The sequence below is a fragment of the Pistacia vera genome, unplaced genomic scaffold (genome assembly GCF_008641045.1).
Source record: "Pistacia vera cultivar Batoury unplaced genomic scaffold, PisVer_v2 Contig146, whole genome shotgun sequence".
In the NCBI taxonomy this organism is placed as follows: Eukaryota; Viridiplantae; Streptophyta; class Magnoliopsida; order Sapindales; family Anacardiaceae; genus Pistacia; species Pistacia vera.
The window spans coordinates 1,259,613-1,279,807 of NW_022195532.1; the positions used below are offsets into that span (position 1 = coordinate 1,259,613).

General features: G+C 36.9%; 5 protein-coding genes and 1 pseudogene across 7 annotated transcripts; 1 reads left to right on the top strand and 5 right to left on the bottom strand.

The window, feature by feature from the left end:
* Nucleotides 1–301: 301 nt before the first annotated feature.
* On the top strand, nt 302–2,136 carry LOC116123922 (UPF0496 protein At1g20180). 2 transcript variants are annotated; one of them, XM_031409659.1, is made up of 2 exons: nt 302–604; nt 891–2,136. In XM_031409659.1, exons 1-2 carry the CDS (start codon nt 553–555, stop codon nt 1,955–1,957), a joined length of 1,119 nt encoding a protein of 372 aa, XP_031265519.1. In that variant the 5' UTR covers nt 302–552; the 3' UTR covers nt 1,958–2,136. The 2 variants fall into 2 exon arrangements, with proteins under 2 accessions (XP_031265519.1, XP_031265520.1); XM_031409660.1 differs by having other exon boundaries at nt 912–2,136.
* A 436-nt stretch (nt 2,137–2,572) lies between these two features.
* Nucleotides 2,573–4,932, bottom strand: LOC116123906 (protein Abitram). Its single transcript, XM_031409644.1, is given in 7 exon segments — nt 2,573–2,894; nt 2,896–2,973; nt 3,903–3,975; nt 4,081–4,151; nt 4,262–4,388; nt 4,478–4,526; nt 4,650–4,932. Coding segments are annotated over 7 exon segments (621 nt in total). The 5' UTR covers nt 4,834–4,932; the 3' UTR covers nt 2,573–2,855.
* A 55-nt stretch (nt 4,933–4,987) lies between these two features.
* On the bottom strand, nt 4,988–7,244 carry LOC116123905 (annotated as a pseudogene).
* Nucleotides 7,245–7,950: 706 nt separating this feature from the next.
* Nucleotides 7,951–9,367, bottom strand: LOC116123924 (peroxidase 64-like). The gene is made up of 4 exons (XM_031409663.1): nt 9,120–9,367; nt 8,816–9,004; nt 8,503–8,665; nt 7,951–8,368 (listed from the first exon to the last, which is right to left on the bottom strand). The coding sequence occupies exons 1-4, from the start codon at nt 9,321–9,323 to the stop codon at nt 7,974–7,976; spliced, it is 951 nt and encodes a 316-aa protein (XP_031265523.1). The 5' UTR covers nt 9,324–9,367; the 3' UTR covers nt 7,951–7,973.
* A 2,044-nt stretch (nt 9,368–11,411) lies between these two features.
* On the bottom strand, nt 11,412–13,105 carry LOC116123835 (expansin-A11). The gene is made up of 3 exons (XM_031409568.1): nt 12,534–13,105; nt 12,126–12,447; nt 11,412–12,018 (listed from the first exon to the last, which is right to left on the bottom strand). Exons 1-3 carry the CDS (start codon nt 12,673–12,675, stop codon nt 11,709–11,711), a joined length of 774 nt encoding a protein of 257 aa, XP_031265428.1. The 5' UTR covers nt 12,676–13,105; the 3' UTR covers nt 11,412–11,708.
* Nucleotides 13,106–14,058: 953 nt separating this feature from the next.
* On the bottom strand, nt 14,059–20,116 carry LOC116123836 (probable 26S proteasome non-ATPase regulatory subunit 3). 2 transcript variants are annotated; one of them, XM_031409569.1, is made up of 9 exons: nt 19,846–20,116; nt 19,579–19,769; nt 18,631–18,768; nt 18,402–18,538; nt 18,200–18,254; nt 18,013–18,123; nt 17,404–17,643; nt 16,981–17,243; nt 14,059–14,549 (listed from the first exon to the last, which is right to left on the bottom strand). In XM_031409569.1, the coding sequence occupies exons 1-9, from the start codon at nt 19,922–19,924 to the stop codon at nt 14,300–14,302; spliced, it is 1,464 nt and encodes a 487-aa protein (XP_031265429.1). In that variant the 5' UTR covers nt 19,925–20,116; the 3' UTR covers nt 14,059–14,299. The 2 variants fall into 2 exon arrangements, with proteins under 2 accessions (XP_031265429.1, XP_031265430.1); XM_031409570.1 differs by lacking the exons at nt 16,981–17,243; nt 17,404–17,643; nt 18,013–18,123; ... (3 more) ...; nt 19,579–19,769; nt 19,846–20,116 and adding exons at nt 14,973–15,212; nt 15,583–15,693; nt 15,770–15,824; nt 15,972–16,108; nt 16,201–16,358 and having other exon boundaries at nt 14,059–14,812.
* Nucleotides 20,117–20,195: the final 79 nt, after the last annotated feature.

Below are 20,195 nucleotides of genomic sequence, written 5' to 3' on the forward strand. Positions count from 1 at the left end.
TTACATGGAGCGTTTCGGATATTCTGGAGACAAGCAAGTACTTTCAATCGCATTAATTTCCCACATCCCGTTGGTTATAATATAATCTGTACGCAAACGTCAACAGTCCCGGTTCAAGATTAGGTTTAGTTGAAAGAACCGAAACCGCGTCAATGTTAGTTAACGCACGGTCGGCTTTAATGTATACTCCACCGAAAATGGAAATGAAAATTAGGAATGGATAGCGTATGAGAAACTTCATTATACACCATAAATGTTTATAACATTTATGTATAAACTGTTTCTACTATAAAGCCTTGTCTAAATGCATTAAAAGTAGAAGAACACACCGTGTGAGGGAGGCTATCGTGTGCAAAAAGCTATAATAAACTCTGCTGGTGCTAACTTTCCGAGAGTCTGTTATCTTTCCACTTTTGCTCATTAATTAATTATCTCTTCAAGCCTAAACCTTCTATATATATATACAACTTAAAGCAGCTTAATCTTATTTTCTTTCTAACTTAAATTAGTTCAAGAACATTAAAGATCGAGCTTCCATTTGGATCATATCAGATGGGAAAAACTATGTGGACCAAATTAAGATCCTTGTTTAGGAGGAAGACAGGTGAGTTTCTTGTATGTCTCTTGTCTATTCATCTTCTTCATCAACTTTTTGCTATCAATTTTTAATTTTTTTTTTTTTTCTTATTTTGGGTGAATACTGGAAAAGATCTGTGATGGGTTAGTTTCTTCATGGTCATAGGTTTATCTATTAATTATTTTCTATAGTCATAAACATGTACCTTAATTCAACAGATTCTTATTAATTTGGTCAAATATATACACTTATATCGAGTGATTTGTTAGGTATGTTTTGTTAATTTGTCATGAATAATTTATTCGATTTTCAGATGTTTGTTTTCTGGTCTCAGGCAAATCGCACAAGGAGCGTCTCAATAGCTTGAGCAGCAAGTTAAACGTCGATGAAGAATACACGGAAGCATTCAGAACAAAGTCATACGTGGAAATGTGGAGCAAAGCTCAAGGCCAGTTGGGAAGAAGAAGAAGCATTGATAGATCGTCTTCTCTTTCTTTATATGTAAAACTGTCTGATTATCTGCTGGAACCGCAACAAGAAACCCTAATGAACATGATAAAGAGCTTGCGCTTCCATCACCTTCTCATCGATTACTTTGAAGCTAGCCTAGAAGCCTACGATATTTGTGAATTACTCCTCCGAAGCGTCCATCAAACTCGAGCTAATTACCAAAAAATCCAAAGGGTCATCAAACTAACCAAAAAGTTGAATGATTGTTCAGTTATATTTAGACAACTTTCTGCAGTTGCCTCGCTTAAAAACCCATTATCAATCTTCGGCCAAGTGCATTTCCGCGATTATCATCATAGCAACATTATGTTGCTGAGTAGTTTGACATCAAAAGGCAAGAAGATTAGAAGGAGAGCAATATGTAATAAACTTTTCAAAAAAGTAGGAGGCTACAGTCTGGTAATTCTTCATAGTGCACTAACAATTGGGATGCTGGTTTTTCTACTCCATAGCATGGTTGGCGTTGTGGCAGCACCTGGGCTTGTGGCTGGTTGTTTAGTTTTAATCAAGAGAAAAACCATGTTGGTTCATCGACGTTTTAAGACAAGCTTGCTCGAAAGACTCGCTGCGCAGCTTGATGTTGCGGCAAAAGGGGTTTTTATATTGATCAATGATTTTAATACAATGAGTCGGATGGTGAAGAGCTTACATGATGAGGTAGAACACTGCGAAGCCATTGCTAAGATGTGTGTCAGGATTGGCAAACCTGAAATATTGAAGGAGGTTGTGAAAGAATTTCAAATCAATCAGTCTAAATTTCTGGACCAGTTAAACGAGCTTGAAGAACACATTTACTTATGCTTTCTCACCATAAACAGATCAAGAAGGCTTGTTCTACAAGAGATCATGGTGCCTCAGCATAACACGTGATGACCTTGGTCAGTTTGTTTCTGAAGATGTAATAAAATTCTCATGAAGATGGTGACAGTGACTGTATTGTATACAAGGATTGAGTATTACTTTGCAACAGACTAAGCTGTATATATCCGAACTTCTTTTATTCTTTTACTAATTCATGCCAAAAACTCTGGAGATATAAAACAATAAAATTATAAGCAAATTATGTATCTTTTTGCCTATTATTAATTTAATTTTTCTCTGTAACTTATGATGCACGTTTATAACTGCGAAAATATTTAGTCTGCGATCTTTTGCTAATTTTTTGCTGTTTTATTTAAATGGGTTTTTGCCCAGAAGTGGATCCTTTTTTTTTCTGGGCTTAAGATTCCTTTGCTGAACTGAACGTCTTTAACTTTTCTTCCTTCTGCACTCTACCCCTTTTCTCCGTTTCCTAAAGCCAATTGAATGCCAATCTGATTCAATTGAACTGTATGCCAATTAGAGCTTCACAAAGAGCTTTAATAACCCAAAAATTTGGTGCATAATACGAACCAATCTTTTTTACCAGAGTAGCTATTAATCACTTAATCATGAGTACTGATTAAAGAATGCAGTTTATATTAAGAATCTAAAATCAATGACTGCTGCTTGCTAAGAATTAAGATTAAAAAATATAAGTTAGTTTGACCATGATATCTTAATCATGGCCTGGGAAAAATAGATAATTTAGCATAACATACAAATGGCACAATACAAATCATCCTCACAAACGAGATTAGAAGATGTTAACAAAATAATTATCATCAACCCTGTTATAAGTTGCTAGTTCTGCCTGGGAAGGCTCATGAAATAACTGATGCTGGGGGATCTGAAATGCAAACACTTCGTGAGGATGAATATCTTGTTTTTCTTCGGATGTTCCAATAATTTAGTTAGCTTCTCTCATTTTCTTGTATTCTTCAATGCTTAACAATGAGTGAGCTCTTGATCTTCATCCAATCTGCTGGTTTTGGCATGATTATTGCAATGTATCCTTCTCTATCAGCCTGGAATTTAGTCAAGAAATTCATAGATGAATGGGAATCACAGAAAACTAGGGCACTAATAAATGCAGCAGCATACTTATCTCTTCAATACAACAACTGAAAACTAGAGTACATATAGTCACAGCAATTAGGTGTTGCAAGAATGACCATAGTTAATCACAAAGTTGAAGCTATTCAAGTACAAGACTGCATCTGACACATCACAATAAAGGTGACTAAATTGATAATTGCATTTCCAATTAAAATCACATCAACTACATGTTAGTGATAAGTGGTAACTCTCATATATCATGGACAGATAATCACCATATGGACAAAGTTTGCTCTAGCAAATAAAAAACACAAGTTTCAACTAAGACTCCTTCCACCACAATAACAGAACCAGCCCTGTTGCCAAATAGACAATAGGCAACTAACTTAACCTCATAAAGTTGGCATGCCTACCCATTATGCTTGACAGCAGTGTAGTAAGTTACAAATAACTGATAAAAGCTTATGAATGGAAGAGGATATTAAATTGTCAACTTCACTCCTCACAACCAACATTTCTTGAAAAATCCGTACTAATAATTTGTTGCCATTTACAATTCGATAACAAGATTGAATGAATAATTATCCATTATTCCTAACTGAATTTCTTTTCTGCTAACAAATTTATCAGAAAAAAAAACAAGTAACTACTTTAGGCTTCTCCTAGGCTAGTCACTGTTAAGTTCGGGATTTTTGTCTGTCTTATAAACAAGAGCTATCCAAAAGAGAAGATGGCTTATAAACTACAATGTAATAACAGGATAGTGACGAGTTAGAAGATAACAAGTGGTTGAGAAGTCAATAGTGTATTACTATTGCAATCACCAAATAGCACAATCCCCACTTGCACAATTTTGCATCATCTACTCAAACAACAACTATTTGTAAGTTATTCTCACCGATGAATTGAGCAATCCCGGCTGTTTAATCAATCTATCATTCACTTCCAATAGCGAGCCTTTAACACAACACCTGCAAAACGCCGGCAAAACTTTTGGTTTTCAATTAACGCTAACAACAGAAGAACAAACAACTAAGCACCCACAATTAATAAGACATCAGTACAAGTAACTTTACCTCACAATATAAGACTCGTTATTGGTGCAAACTTTACATAAAGCAGTGTTCGACTCAAAGTGTTGGGCATTCTACATATAAAACAAAAACATTAAATTTTGGTCAAGAATTCATCTAAATTGGTAAATTACAAAGTTCAACTCAGAGCTACACTATCGAGACGATAGAAAAAAATCAATACCTTCTTTCGCTTCCCGGTGACCTTAAAGTTACTGCGATCAGACTTGCCAACATTGAAATCAACGGCGGTGATTCCACCTTCATCCTTAAAAGCCACATGCGTCGGAGCCAAACCGATTACGCACAAACTTTGCATTAAAAAAATAAATGCCAAAAATTAGATTACCAAATGCAGACACTTCGCAAATCAAAATTAAATTAAAACACAAAATCTCACCCATTCGCATGGCGGTAAACGTACTGATCATGTCCTGGTTTTATAAAATCTATTCAAAATAATAATTAAAAAAAAAAAACAGTTGTAAGTAAATACTAAATTGCTTAGGTGTTTAGATAATGATTTTCTATTAATGCAATTAATTAATTAAGTAATTAATCAAGGAAAGAACCTGGAGCAAAGTAGGTGACGAAGTTGAAATCAACGGCGGAGGGAGGAGTGAGAGGAAGATCGTGTACGTTAGGGACCAGAAGCTTACGCAACTCCTCCTCTTCATCTTCTTCTTTTTCTCCTACTTCTACTTGTTTTTCTTCCGTTTCTGAATCGTTTGTTTGGCTGACGCCGTGATCGCTCATTGAAATCTAAACTGAAGTAATCAGAGTCGCTAGTCCGTACAATATTCAAATAAAGGCGTCTTTCTCAGTCTTTCAAATTTCAATCATCAATGTACTCGCCTCTCTGCGGCTCTTAACTGCGCTATTTGGATTTCCGGACCTGCAATCAACCCCGATTAAAGTCCACAGGCATATTGGGCCATTTCAATTTGGGCTTAAGGTTTGGGTTTAAGCACTTTCAAAGGCATTTTTGGAACGGGCAAACTTGGAAACCAAAGCTTTAGTCTGTGGGCTGGTGATTAGATTTAGAGCTTGATCAGAAGAGAAAATAATCTTCCCCTTGAGAATTGTTTGTTTTGTAGTATGCGTTGTCAAATACAGTGGGTGTGGAATCTAATGCGGCACCAGCATTTGTCACCTTGTTATGCACGGGAAATACGCATCTTAAACTGGCTGCAAACGATGGGTTCATTGATGGGTCGACGTCAAAGGTGGCATTAAAATGGTGGATTCTATTGTCAAAGGACGAGTAGTGAGCGAACCCAAGGCCAAGGGTATGGCCAGTGGCCACCTATATATCAAAAATAAAAGAGTTAGTCCACCAAAGCTAATGACATGCTGCAATTATCATGCAACAGCCCTCTCCAAGTTTTAAAGCTTAGAGACAGGACTACAACTTTTATGTTTAGATCTCAACTCAATTCAATCGGTAAGATACCCAAAAATTACTTAAAAGGTCATGGCTGTGACAAGGCAACCATGGTAATATGCCTATTTTAGGGTTTTTCCTTACCTATTTACCTCCACTTACTCTCTAACCTTTCCTAACCATTCTCCTATGTGAAAACATGTTAAAAGATCAATAAGAACCTCCCTTATAATATGTTAAAAACTCATGTCGCAACTACTTTTATTGATTGTCATCAAACTTCAATGTTTTTACAATTCACATATAAATTCATCAATTATAGCATCAAACCAAACTCAATTGCTATTGTGTGACAAGAATTAAGATTTCCTAATAATAAACCTAGAAACCTAATTCTTATTTCCTATTAAATAGAGGTTTCCCTTACCTTATGTCAAGAAACCACACCCCTTTGCAAATTTCCTCCTCCTTATCTCCAATTAACCCTTTTTCTAACATAAATTATAAGGAAACTTCAATAACTTGAAATACACAATATTTATATAAGATAAGAAGTTGAACTTTACTTCCTAATATACTTAATAAAGGAAGAAATATAAGACACTTGATAGATTGCAACTAAGAGATTTGAAATTTTAATGGAGTAGTGAAGAAAATTATGGAAGATTATAGAAAACTTGAAGAAGATAAAGAAAAGTGGTAGAAGACATATGTTGGCCGACCCATACCATCTAATATCTTTTTTTTTTTTTTTTCTTTTTTTTGGCTAAAGAATTATTCATGTGACTTTTGTCTTTTGCATTTAATGTCCTATAACATTATTTTCTTTTTTGCCCTTAACAATTGTCTTTTAATTACTCCTTAATCCTCTTGTCAAGCTAACAAAATTTCATCATTCTTTTACCGCTTTACCCCTAAGGCATGTGCATGATAGTTAATTTAACACATAAAAAGGAAAAGATTATTTTATTCTTAGACGTATTGGTGGGGTTTACATACCAGTATCACAGTAATGACGGATGATTAAGGCAATCAAAATTTATAAGAGTTTGACCTGAGAGAACCACGAGATCCTGCATGGAGACCCCTCTCTGGGAGAAGCTTTTCTGAAGCTGAGAAATGTTATAGGTGTGTAACCTGGCAAATATTTGGTATCACTAGGTCTTGAAATTCTACCATCTTTTCTCCCTTTTAGCACATTCCAAATGGAACTCCGGACCATATACAGTATTTAAACAAAGCTAAATTAATATTAATAATAATATAAGTGGTTGTGTTCATAAAATTTACTAACCAAAACAACAGCATCCCGAGCAGCTAGAGACAAGATATCAGCACAAGAGACCACGCCAGGGCATTGAGCTTCCACCGCTTTCTTTGCGTTGTCAACGACATAAAATGCACGCAAAGGATTTGTTAGGAGGCCAATCTTTTTCTGCTTTATTCTTTCCCTTTGAATTCAACAACACAGAAGCATCTCAGCCTTTTGAAGAAATTAAACAAATCCATAATCGGTAATTACATTTGAAAATGCATTTTTTATGTAAAATGATGTTGGTTAATTAGATGAAAAATGGTTACTCTGATAAAGCAATAATGGAAGTGCAATCGAAGTAGCAGCTGGAGCTGTTTTGCCTTTCTTTGTTGTTTTCTTGACAGCATTGGCAACCAAGGGCTCTAGCCGAGGGCATGTTTGATCATAGTAGTTGAGGTTAAGTTCACTTACAGAAGTAGAAATTTGAAACATGAGAAGGGCACATATCAGAGTAACAATGGCTGCCATAGTGATCTATACTTGAGAAATTATAAATCTTTGTTGCTGATTACATATAATTAAAATGTGAAATCACCCAAAAGGGCAGTGGTATTTATAGAGTAGACAAGAGAGGATGGAGTTAATTGGATTGTTAATGAAGATATTATTGTTAAGTAATATCAGGTCTACAACTCAATCTCATAATCTTCTCTCACAACCCCCAACGTGATAGTTTGTCATTGGTTAGCTCGTAAAATAGCTCTCGTCTGTCTATATATGAATTAACCAATGATGAGTGATCATGTCGGAGGTTGTGAGAGAAGATCGTAAAATTGGGTTGTAAATTTAATATTACTCATTGTGTTGTTAGCCAAATCTGGCGATCAGAATCATTTTTAGGTCCCAGGAAAAATGGTTTTCAACTTGGGCCTAGAATCAACCCGGACCTAGTTGGATTTGGCTTTAGATTAAAGCACAGCTGATAGCCTGATAGGCATTTCAATTGGACCTTGAGATGCTTCTTAACAATACTATCCGAAATCCGAGCCTTTAAGGAGCAACCAAATAAAAGTAGTTATTTCCCACTAGATTAAACAATCACATGATTACAAATCCAAATATAACATTACCCGAACTGCTTTTATCAATCAAAAAACCTAAATTTGACATCATAGAATTTTTTTCTAAAAAATTTGACGAACGGCCTTGCTCACTGAGAACAACACCGTAACTTGGCTACAATAGTGATCACTTAATTTAATTAACAACTCTACAATCGAGCCTGATCTCTTGTCCACCAGTGATGCTACTCATTTTGATCATGGACTGCACGAAAGCCTTTTCAAAGGCTGTTTTGGAACTGGCGAACTTGGAAACCAAAGCTTTAGTCTTTGGGGTAGTGAGTAGAGCTTGATCCGAAGAGAAAATACTCTTCCCCTGAAGAAGTAGTTTGTAGTATGCGTTGTCAAATACAGTCACCGAGGAATCTAATGAGGTACCTGCACTTTTTACCTTGTTGTGTGCGGGACATACGCTTCTTAAACTGGCGGCAAAAGATGGGTTCATCGATGGGTCGATGTCTAAGATGGCATTAAAATTGTGGATTCTGTTTTGAAAGGATGAGCAATGAGAAAACCCGAGGGTATGGCCACCTACGTAAAAAGAAAAATAAAATATGGTGATTATTTAACTCACTTTCAGTAACGAATTTAATTGCTGTAATTAAGTTAATCAATGCTAGCTGAATATGCAGTCATGAGATGATTGGTTAGTTAAAGAGTTTAACCTGAGAGAGCCACGAGATCTTCCATGGAGAGACCTCTCTGGGAGAAGCTTTGCTGAAGTTGAGATATGTTAAAGATGGGAGCTGGCAACTGTCTAGTATCAGTAGCCTTTGAAATTCTACCATCTTTTCTCCCTTTTGGAACATCCCAAGGGGGACCTCCAGACTAGCTCATGCATAAACAAACGAAAAGTCAATGGCTATACATGTTAAATTAATTAGACATGGATAATGTAGCAGTTAAAGCTACCTCACGAAACCCTTAAATGGTTGATATTATTAAATAATTGAACACAGTTATCGGTTCATAACTAACCAGAGCTACTGCATCTCGAGCAGCTAGAGCCAAGATATCAGCACAAGAAACCACGCCAGGGCACAATGCTTCCACCGCTTTCTTTGCGTTGTCAATTACATAGAATGCGTGCAATGAAATGTTAGGAGGCCCATCTTTCTCTGCAGTTTTCTTCCCCTTTGAGTTCAGCAACACTGAACCATCGCAACCCTTTCAAAAAAAAAATGCTACGTAAATCATAACCTTTTTAATATAAAAATTTATGCATGCATGTTGTGTAAACCGAATGTTTAGCAAGATTTAATTAATTAATTATAAGGGTTACTCTGATAAAGCAATCATGGAAGTGCATTCGAAGCAGTGCAGCTGGAACTGTTTTGTCATTCTTCATTGCTTCCTTGACGGCATTGGTTACTGTGGTCTCGAGCCGGGGGCAATTGTGATCATAGTAGTTGATGTTAAGTGCAGTTACAGGAGAAGAACTTTGAAACATGAGAAGGGCAAATATGACAGTGAAAATGGCTGCCATAGCTGAAGATGTTGCAAATTATAGCTTTTGTGGTTTTGTTAACTAGATACTTATAACCTGTGGAACCACACGAACGGGTAATGGTATTTATAGCGCAGACAAGAGAGAGTGGAACTTGGAGTTGTTATTGAGGATATGGTTGTTAATAAATTTGGTGATCAAGAACACTGTTTAGTGGAGTAGCACTGAAGCATCCTCACCAAGAAGACGGTTCATGTTACATTAATTTGTTATTAGTCTCTGAAAAAGTGACGCTTCAGACTTTGACTTTGAAGAAGAGGGAAACACTTCATATATACTTGTTCTATATTTATAGTTGAATATTCGATTTAATTCTACTTTTTTTCTGGTGATAACGAAACATTATCAGGAGCATTAAAGAAGCAATTAAAAAGAAGATAAGCAAGTGCTGTATATGTCACAGTTTATTAACATAATTCTTCAGAAAAGATAAGTCTCAGTTTCAAATTTCAAGTCTTGCGCAGAGCTGATGAGGGGCCACACCAAAACTTAAACGTAGCCGCATTCCCTGCAGCAGAATTATTTTTTTAGGCGTGATTGGAGATTAAGCAAAGTGCTTTTGTAGAGTAGAACGATGACCCTACAAAGCTGTATATATGGAAGAATATGTTGGGTGGTGAGGTTGAACCAATAAAGCTTTGTTGCGTAACGCAACTTCACAACCCCTATATATGGATTTGTCACTATCAGTATTAACAACCTTTGTTTTACTTAAAGGTTGAGTTAGATTTTCATGTAAGAAATATTGTTCCAAATCTGTTTCAGAGGACTGTCAAAATTAAAGCTGCAGGATTAGCTTTTGAAACCTTTAAAAAGTGACTTTGACGAGGAAAATTCAGCTGCAAATAAGAAGTGGACAATCGCCTAATATTATATAATAGGTATTGATGGGTTATTATGCGTTGCTTGAGACATGATTTTAGGGCTGGCCAACTACCAGCCCTGACATCTAGTGTTGACTGTGTTTTATTATTTGAAAAACTCATCTACAGGAGTAGAACCTTTAAAGAGGTGAACAATAATTGAGCTGGTAGTACAAGTATTGAATTTTGAAGTTATTTTTCTTATAACTTTATGCTTTTGGGTTAGCTGATTTTTTAACATGATATTACTGTTGGATTCCTGTCTTTAAATTTGAGTTTGACTTGTGTTGAAATTTAACGCTAAATTACACGAAACTTTGAAGACAAGAAGTAAAAAAAGATAATCATTTTACCTTCGTTTATTCTCAAATTCAAATAACTACGTCCAATATTTAAGATGAAGAAGTTTTATTAAGTTTTCAGAAATATGCGACAATACAAGAATAGCAGTATCGACAACTCACTCACAATTTATTCTTTTGCAATATTTTTCACTATTAGAACATATATATACAAAATGAGCAATAATAAACCTAATCACATTTGAGCTAAACTGTTTCAAGCCCAAATCTTTAAAAACCAAGTTAAACCCAATTATTAATTGGGATCTCCAAGTATGAACCATTTTCAACAATTTGATCTATCCAATATCTATATTGGCAGTCCATCTGAACTTCATAATTTGATGAGCAGTAGTTCAAGCGTCAGATTTTACATCAAAAATGTGAGAAAGGTCTGTAGTGTTTCTGTTTCCTTCGGGTGCCTAATTCAAAGTTGAGTAATGCTAAGGATTTTGTCACGTTATTCAGTGTGCAACCTTCGGTGGTTCTATTATTTTCGTTCAAAGTTAGGCTAGTTAAAAGGTTCGTTATAATTTGTTGCATGTCTTCTACCAAATGAAAAATCCTTTTGGGGGTCCATTGAAATGGTCAGACAGAGGGGTTCATCCCTTCTATGTCCTTTGCTGAATCTCTCCATAATGATGAATTTGTGATATAAGGTATAGAAAGGTAGGACAAAATACAACGGCAGTTTGTTTCAGATTGGAAATCACATATACAAAGACAATGGGAAAAGAATAATACAAGAAAAACGGGGTGGATAAATGAGACAAGAAGTTGATAACTTTATTTCCTTTGAATGATAAAACTGATCATATTACAAGCATGTAAAACCAAAAATTTATGTATGCTGAAGCTTGAGCTTAATTAATTAAACTGAGCTTCTTATTGTTGTACATCAACTATTTAACACATGATCTTTAAATTAATAATTTGAGCATCCATAAATCACTGCAAAATTTACGGATCATAAAACACATGTAGAGTAATAGTTGGCTTGAGTTCATGGATTGCTTCCAATTTAATCCACTTGAGATTTCATTTAATTACCATGTGATTGATTCCCTCAGAAAAACGCGGCGGGCTGCTTTAATGAAATAACAAGCACGCCTCTGCCAATTCAAGTCACAAAACCTTGAACTCTGAAGCCACTTTTTAACTTATGAGAATTGTACTCTGCTAGAGAAGCTCTGCCCAAATGCCCAGTTCGATGGCACGATGTTTGTAAATATACGAGTTTCACCGTCGGTTGTGGTGACTTTGAACGATAGTGATTGGCCATTGAGATATGCATTTGACTGCCAATTGGCTCCCCAATTCCTAGACATGGACATCCACCCGGTTTTCGAACCTTTGATATATGCAGATTGAATAGCACCAGCCCCACCCACATTGCTGATCAAAACAAGCTCAAAATAGTCTCTCCCGTTAATGGTGAATCTTACTCCACCGTGCTTCTTGCATGGAACCCTGCATCAATATTAAGATACCAAGAAATTTAACAAAGAACATAGACAAAATGATATAAAGAGTAAAATGAAAGAAATGATTTTTGAAAAAAAAAAAAAAATTAATACCTTTGGAACAAAACAGGAATGATTCCACCTCTATAAATACCAATTTTTTCCCAAGCTGGCTGGGCCATATCGAAATGCTGGAGAGGAGGATTGCACCAGCCTCCATTGTTGTTTGGAAGATCGTAATTAGGAGGGCAAAAGTTTGTTGCAGTAATGGTGATAGAAGTTCCTTTAATACACCATCTGGAGTCTGATTTATAATCACACATGATCTTGAAACATTGCCCACATGAAGCTCCATCATTGAACAATGCAGTGCTTAAAGCGGCAGTTCTAGTTCCATAACCAGTGGAATACAAGTTCCCGTACCCGCAAGCTCCCCCTGTGAGGCCACAAAGCAATCATTTTATTATATACAGGATTATTATAAAAGTATAGTTTCATAAAATGAAAAACTACATTACATACCCATTGTTCCCGAGGCATCACTGTCTCCATAAAAAGTGGCATGACCTTTATTCCAACCAGAAGCAGTAAAGGCGTTGGTATTGATAGTAAAATAGCTCAACTGAATCAAGATAACTGCAAGTAAAGACAAGGGTTTCGCCATTTCTTAGTAGCCCAAAAGACGAGAAATGAAGGAGAGTGTTTTAGATGGAGGATGAGGATTGGAGATGAATTTAATTACATTTATTGACGGTTGCAAGCTTAAGAAACAGCTTCTTTAAATAAATGACCGACTCTCGACTCTCTTATCAAATGGCAACAAGCTCACATGTGATCTCTGAGACTATAGAGAAACTTAAAAACAATACAATATTTAAATTTATTATCTGTCTCTGCAAGACTGAAGAAATCTGAACCTCATTCAATTATTCCCACGTTCTCCCACTCTTGCCTTGCCACCCACATGCAGAGCCGTGAATGGATCAAAAACCACAAGCCTAGTTGTTCCTTCTTTTGAAGATAAAACGACATCTTCAACATGATTTTGTGTGACAGAATATTTTTTGCTTAGATCGTATGATACAAATTTCACATGGCTCTTGGGCAAGACTATTTAACTCCTCATGCTCATGCACATGACACGTTTTGACATTTAGATGGTGAACCCTTCTTATTATATTCAAAGAATGGTTAACAATAATGTTGGCTTTGATCACCAATCTTACGGTTGATCTGATCTTAATCTAATTGGAGAACAAAGAATGAATCCTGTATTAGCCCTTTATATTAAGTTACGTCGAGATATGCAGATTCAGAGCATGCATTAACAGAACAAATCATATGGCATCGCTTTCACCGTCAAGCACTTCTTGATGGACCACATGCCAAATTATGGGTCGACCCATATTCATATTTACTATATACTGTCATTCCATCGCCCATAGACACACATCATGCCCACCGTCAACAATCCCTTATTATTAGGTACTCAACAGAAGTGTGGCATCGATTAAGGTGAGTGACAGGATAATCAAAACAAAAGCCACCGGTGTACCTAAATAATACAGCTTAAGTGGACCCCAGTATCCTACAATCGTAACCGTTCACGTAAACAATAATCACAATGCAGAAGCACCCGTTTTTTGTCTGGGCAAGTCTGACTCCGCACCGCATTGTGTGGGTCCGGTACTACCCGACAGAGTTAGAGTCGAGAGCACTGGAACCTATCACCTCGTCATGCAGCTGGGCTATTGGTTTTCCCTCTCCATGGCCTAGCCCAAAAGGTTTGTCTCTCCACTAGCCCTTTGGACGCGAGCCTTTTCTAGCCTAAAGCCTCCAACTGCGGCACCTAGCCAAGCTGATTTAGATTTATGCATTTTAGACAGTAATTATCGAAGTATGATTAGTGATTTCTTAAAAATTGGCCATGGTGGAAACGCTTGGCACTGATTCCTTGCTTCTATTTTCATGAAGAATAGGAAGTAATAGTGTAATTCTTTTAGGAGAACTGCTTCGGGCAGGTAAGTACACTATTGAGACCACCAGCTACTACTTCCAAAAATAGGCAACTATGTTACTAGGTTTGAGAAGTCCATGGAAAAACACAACACCCTAATGCTAAATGAAGATTAAAAAACAGGGATCTAAGTTGTATATGCATCACAATGAACTGGTTAGTCTCAGATTGATTGAAAACTGAAAAATACTATGAACTTTCGGAAGCAGCAGTAACAAAAATAGAGAATGTATGTGTGCAAAAATAAAACACAATGGTGCCCACACCATTCTCAAAAGTCATCATCATCCTCCTCAGCAATATGCTTTGCAAGTTCTTGCTCCTGCTGTTGCCTTTCTCTCCTCTTCTCAGCACTTTCCTTCTCCTTGTGTGTATTTGGGGGAAAGCGCAAGGCCCGAATTGCTTCATTGTGCATATTAAGACAAAAAGCGATCCTAGAGTTGAAGGCAATTTGAGGCTCATTTGTCGAATAAATGTCTCCAGTCTCCTTAGATACCATCCACCCATTTGCATGATCCAATGTGGCATCTATCGCATCATCACGAATGGCTTTGGCCACAATGCTTTCGGCATCTGCAACTGGATTTGCGGAGTCCAACCCCAGTTTTTTAGCAACATCTGCAAGTGAGATGCGGGAATAAGAGATGCTTATGTTGCGTAATCCAGTCCTAATGACATTATGCCGCAGCCTAACAATTAGATTGTGCGTTCTGTCAGCATTGAAGGTGCCAGCAAACTTCTCTGCAACTGCCCTAAACATTTCCAAGTCACCAATCCGTACAGCCTGCAAGTTTTAACAGCTAAAAAATTACACTGTTCATCCAAAACAGAACTAATAACTAGCTGTAAGTGCCATTTGGCATGGTCACCGCCCACAATCTGTAACAAACTCGAAACTTAATACAATTTTCCAAAACAATTATACATGGACAAGTTAGACTTACATTCGTAAGCTCAAAATATGGCCTCAATGCCTTTTCCATCCCTTTCTGCATAAAGATGGTCCTCTCAGGTATTTCCCCCAACAGCAAGCGGACTAATATAGCCCACTTGTTACATTGAATTCTGAAGCCACGAGCGGCAACAGGAGCTTTCCGAGCTGCCTGCAGTAGACTCTCTTTAGCATCGGTATACTCCAACTGAATTGTCCGAATTTTCCCAAGGTACAAGAGATATCGACAGAACTGCACAGAAAATAATTAACGTCAACATCACTGAAAAGACAAAACAGTCACAATCTCAGTCACCACCTACAAGAGATTCCATGCAGAGAATGGTAATGGTGAAAGCCAGCAGATAGCCAACGACAATGTACACCTGGAAACTATAAAACACAAGCAGCCATAAGATGTGGCAAATAATGAGAATGATGTCCCTAAGGCCAAATCTAAGCCTAAGCTGATAGTTGCAGACGTCAAAACTGATCCTTTTAAAACTTAATTTATAAATCTAACATAGAACAAGAGCATAATCCCAACAACAACTCCTTTCATCCAACGAGTAACCTAAAAGACCACATCTTATCTTGAGTGCCCTAAAAATATGATGCCTTACCTGCTGGTTGGAGTGTGCTTCAAATCGTGGTGCCTTAGACCTCAGCTTCTCAGCTTGATCATAAAGGTTATAATGGAGGTAATTACGAAGTAACAGGTTCAAAAGTGTTTCCTGCATAACCCATTATATCACTGATGAGATTCAAAATCCTTGACACTGAAAACTACTTGCTTGTTTGATAACAAACCTGACCCAACTCATCATGGCGCAAAGTGGCAATACGATGCAAGGCAAGAAGGTTGCTGAAAAGAAGATTTGAACAATGTTGTCAAACTCTATGTAGTAGAAGCACACACATAGTAGCATCTATGAACCACATACATGCATGGAGGAGGGAGATTCACATATAACAATTACAAAGGAAACACACAGGGCAATGGATTGCTCACCCACGAATTTGTGCAAGATCACCAGTGAGCTCATAGCTATACGAATAATAGAAGTACAATCTAGATGCTAGAACATCAATAGTTCTTCTGTTTAGGTTCTTGAGTCGAACAATGCTTGCAGAGGAACAAGCTTTGGCCTAAAGAGTAAATAAAGGAAAGTATCATTAGTAACCAACTTGATGGTTTCAACCAAAATGGACTATTTCTAAGGCATCCATAATTAACTAACCTCATCATATTTTTTCTGATCAATCAGAAATAGAAGAACAAGCAAGTAGCAGTAGATTTCAAGCTCTGGCAACAAGTATTTTCCTGGAGTTTGGGCAGCAGATGTCGCAGTATCAACTTCCATGTCATGCTCATTTTCCTATATGCATTGTTACAGAAAAGTGAAATCTACAAGATTATCGATTTCCAACGAGATATCAAAAAGGTTATAGCAGTATATGCAATAATAAGCAAATAATGGATTTAGATAATTATTATCATAAATGATATGCTTCATTCAGAAACACAAAAGTTAAGAGTCACAATCATACTGGACCATTCAAAAAAAGTGCCCAGAGGAATCCACCAAGGAACATGTTCTGGATGTCCCTCTGAACTATATAATCTATCAATACTCAAGTCTAAATTGAGATATAAGAGGTTACAAGAACCAGAAAAGAAAATTTCATGGAAAAGAATAAATCCCCCCACCCAAAACAAATGATTTATTATCCTAAATAGAAGCAATAAAAACTAATGAAAGCAACCTATTATGCAAAGTGAATTCATACAAGACTTATCTACCATAGTCACCCCACAATTTCAACCGATTCCCTATGAATGACTTTCTTGCAATACCATACATTAATGGTATAAAGTATCATGACACTGCTACAGCAATTACAGGTCCGCCCATAGATAAATACAACCTGAAGGTTATAAACTATTTTTACTTCTGAGTTCAGATAAGACTTATCAAATTTTCAGAATCTGTCTTGGTTAGATAAGCCTACAACCANATGTGGCATCTATCGCATCATCACGAATGGCTTTGGCCACAATGCTTTCGGCATCTGCAACTGGATTTGCGGAGTCCAACCCCAATTTTTTAGCAACATCTGCAAGTGAGATGCGGGAATAAGAGATGCTTATGTTGCGTAATCCAGTCCTAATGACATTATGCCGCAGCCTAACAATTAGATTGTGCGTTCTGTCAGCATTGAAGGTGCCAGCAAACTTCTCTGCAACTGCCCTAAACATTTCCAAGTCACCAATCCGTACAGCCTGCAAGTTTTAACAGCTAAAAAATTACACCGTTCATCCAAAACAGAACTAATAACTAGCTGTAAGTACCATTTGGCATGGTCAACACCCACGATCTGTAACAAACTCGAAACTTAATACAATTTTCCAAAACAATTATACATGGACAAGTTAGACTTACATTCGTAAGCTCAAAATATGGCCTCAATGCCTTTTCCATCCCTTTCTGCATAAAGATGGTCCTCTCAGGTATTTCCCCCAACAGCAAGCGGACTAATATAGCCCACTTGTTACATTGAATTCTGAAGCCACGAGCGGCAACAGGAGCTTTCCGAGCTGCCTGCAGTAGACTCTCTTTAGCATCGGTATACTCCAACTGAATTGTCCGAATTTTCCCAAGGTACAAGAGATATCGACAGAACTGCACAGAAAATAATTAACGTCAACATCACTGAAAAGACAAAACATGCACAATCTCAGTCACCACCTACAAGATATTCCATGCAGAGAATGGTAATGGTGAAAGCCAGCAGATAGCCAACGACAATGTACACCTGGAAACTATAAAACACAAGCAGCCATAAGATGTGGCAAATAATGAGAATGATGTCCCTAAGGCCAAATCTAAGCCTAAGCTGATAGTTGCAGACGTCAAAACTGATCCTTTTAAAACTTAATTTATAAATCTAACATAGAACAAGAGCATAATCCCAACAACAACTCCTTTCATCCAACGAGTAACCTAAAAGACCACATATTATCTGAGTGCCCTAAAAATATGATGCCTTACCTGCTGGTTGGAGTGTGCTTCAAATCGTGGTGCCTTAGACCTCAGCTTCTCAGCTTGATCATAAAGGTTATAATGGAGGTAATTACGAAGTAACAGGTTCAAAAGTGTTTCCTGCATAACCCATTATATCACTGATGAGATTCAAAATCCTTGACACTGAAAACTACTTGCTTGTTTGATAACAAACCTGACCCAACTCATCATGGCGCAAAGTGGCAATACGATGCAAGGCAAGAAGGTTGCTGAAAAGAAGATTTGAACAATGTTGTCAAACTCTATGTAGTAGAAGCACACACATAGTAGCATCTATGAACCACATACATGCATGGAGGAGTGAGATTCACATATAACAATTACAAAGGAAACACACAGGGCAATGGATTGCTCACCCACGAATTTGTGCAAGATCACCAGTGAGCTCATAGCTATACGAATAATAGAAGTACAATCTAGATGCTAGAACATCAATAGTTCTTCTGTTTAGGTTCTTGAGTCGAACAATGCTTGCAGAGGAACAAGCTTTGGCCTAAAGAGTAAATAAAGGAAAGTATCATTAGTAACCAACTTGATGGTTTCAACCAAAATGGACTATTTCTAAGGCATCCATAATTAACTAACCTCATCATATTTTTTCTGATCAATCAGAAATAGAAGAACAAGCAAGTAGCAGTAGATTTCAAGCTCTGGCAACAAGTATTTTCCTGGAGTTTGGGCAGCAGATGTCGCAGTATCAACTTCCATGTCATGCTCATTTTCCTATATGCATTGTTACAGAAAAGTGAAATCTACAAGATTATCGATTTCCAACGAGATATCAAAAAGGTTATAGCAGTATATGCAATAATAAGCAAATAATGGATTTAGATAATTATTATCATAAATGATATGCTTCATTCAGAAACACAAAAGTTAAGAGTCACAATCATACTGGACCATTCAAAAAAAGTGCCCAGAGGAATCCACCAAGGAACATGTTCTGGATGTCCCTCTGAACTATATAATCTATCAATACTCAAGTCTAAATTGAGATATAAGAGGTTACAAGAACCAGAAAAGAAAATTTCATGGAAAAGAATAAATCCCCCCACCCAAAACAAATGATTTATTATCCAAAATAGAAGCAATAAAAACTAATGAAAGCAACCTATTATGCAAAGTGAATTCATACAAGACTTATCTACCATAGTCACCCCACAATTTCAACCGATTCCCTATGAATGACATTCTTGCAATACCATACATTAATGGTATAAAGTATCATGACACTGCTACAGCAATTACAGGTCCGCCCATAGATAAATACAACCTGAAGGTTATAAACTATTTTTACTTCTGAGTTCAGATAAGACTTATCAAATTTTCAGAATCTGTCTTGGTTAGATAAGCCTACAACCACTGAAATCTAGTCTCAAACAAATATAGTCAACCAGGCAAGACCAAGACTCTAACTAAAGTTCATTTCCCTGACCCAGTCTGCAAAGCGCCATCATAACGATTATTCAAACATCAAAAGATAACAGAGCAATTGAATAAAAACAAAAAACGATCGAAGATTTGGAAATTTACTTTAGTAAGATACGGAGACAATCGAGCATGCGCATCGGAACCTGGCACAAGTGCAAAATCGAGAAATGCAGAGAGCACGTTAGCAGTCAGCTTCCGCCTCAGGCCCATGGTGAGACGAACGGCACGAGCAATCCGGCGAATCTCCTTGGTGTAGGAGCCAGACTCTATGATCGATGATATCTCCTTCAAATCTATATAAAAGAAAGATTACAATATTAGTTGAAATAAAGAGATTGAGAATTGAATTGAATTGAAATTGATACTAACGCTGTAAAGTGGATGGCACAGCTGAGGAAACAGAATGCGAAGGAGTTTGGTGGTCTTTCATCTCCACGTCTTGAGTCATCTTTGCAGAAAATCTTATGTAAAAACTATCCTAAAAGATTAAGATTTAGTGTTTGAATACGAATGGAAACAACTGAAGAATGGAAATGATACTAACGAATCAGGAGAAGATTTCGATGCGGAAAGCTTTAGGGTTCGGAGCACTATTCTCAGTGTCACTCTTTTTTCTTATCATTCAAGCCAGAAAAAGAAAAATTGAAATTAAATGGTGGACAGGTGGAGGCCCTGGAGGGACATAAAATAATGGGTATATATCAATTAGACAATTACAA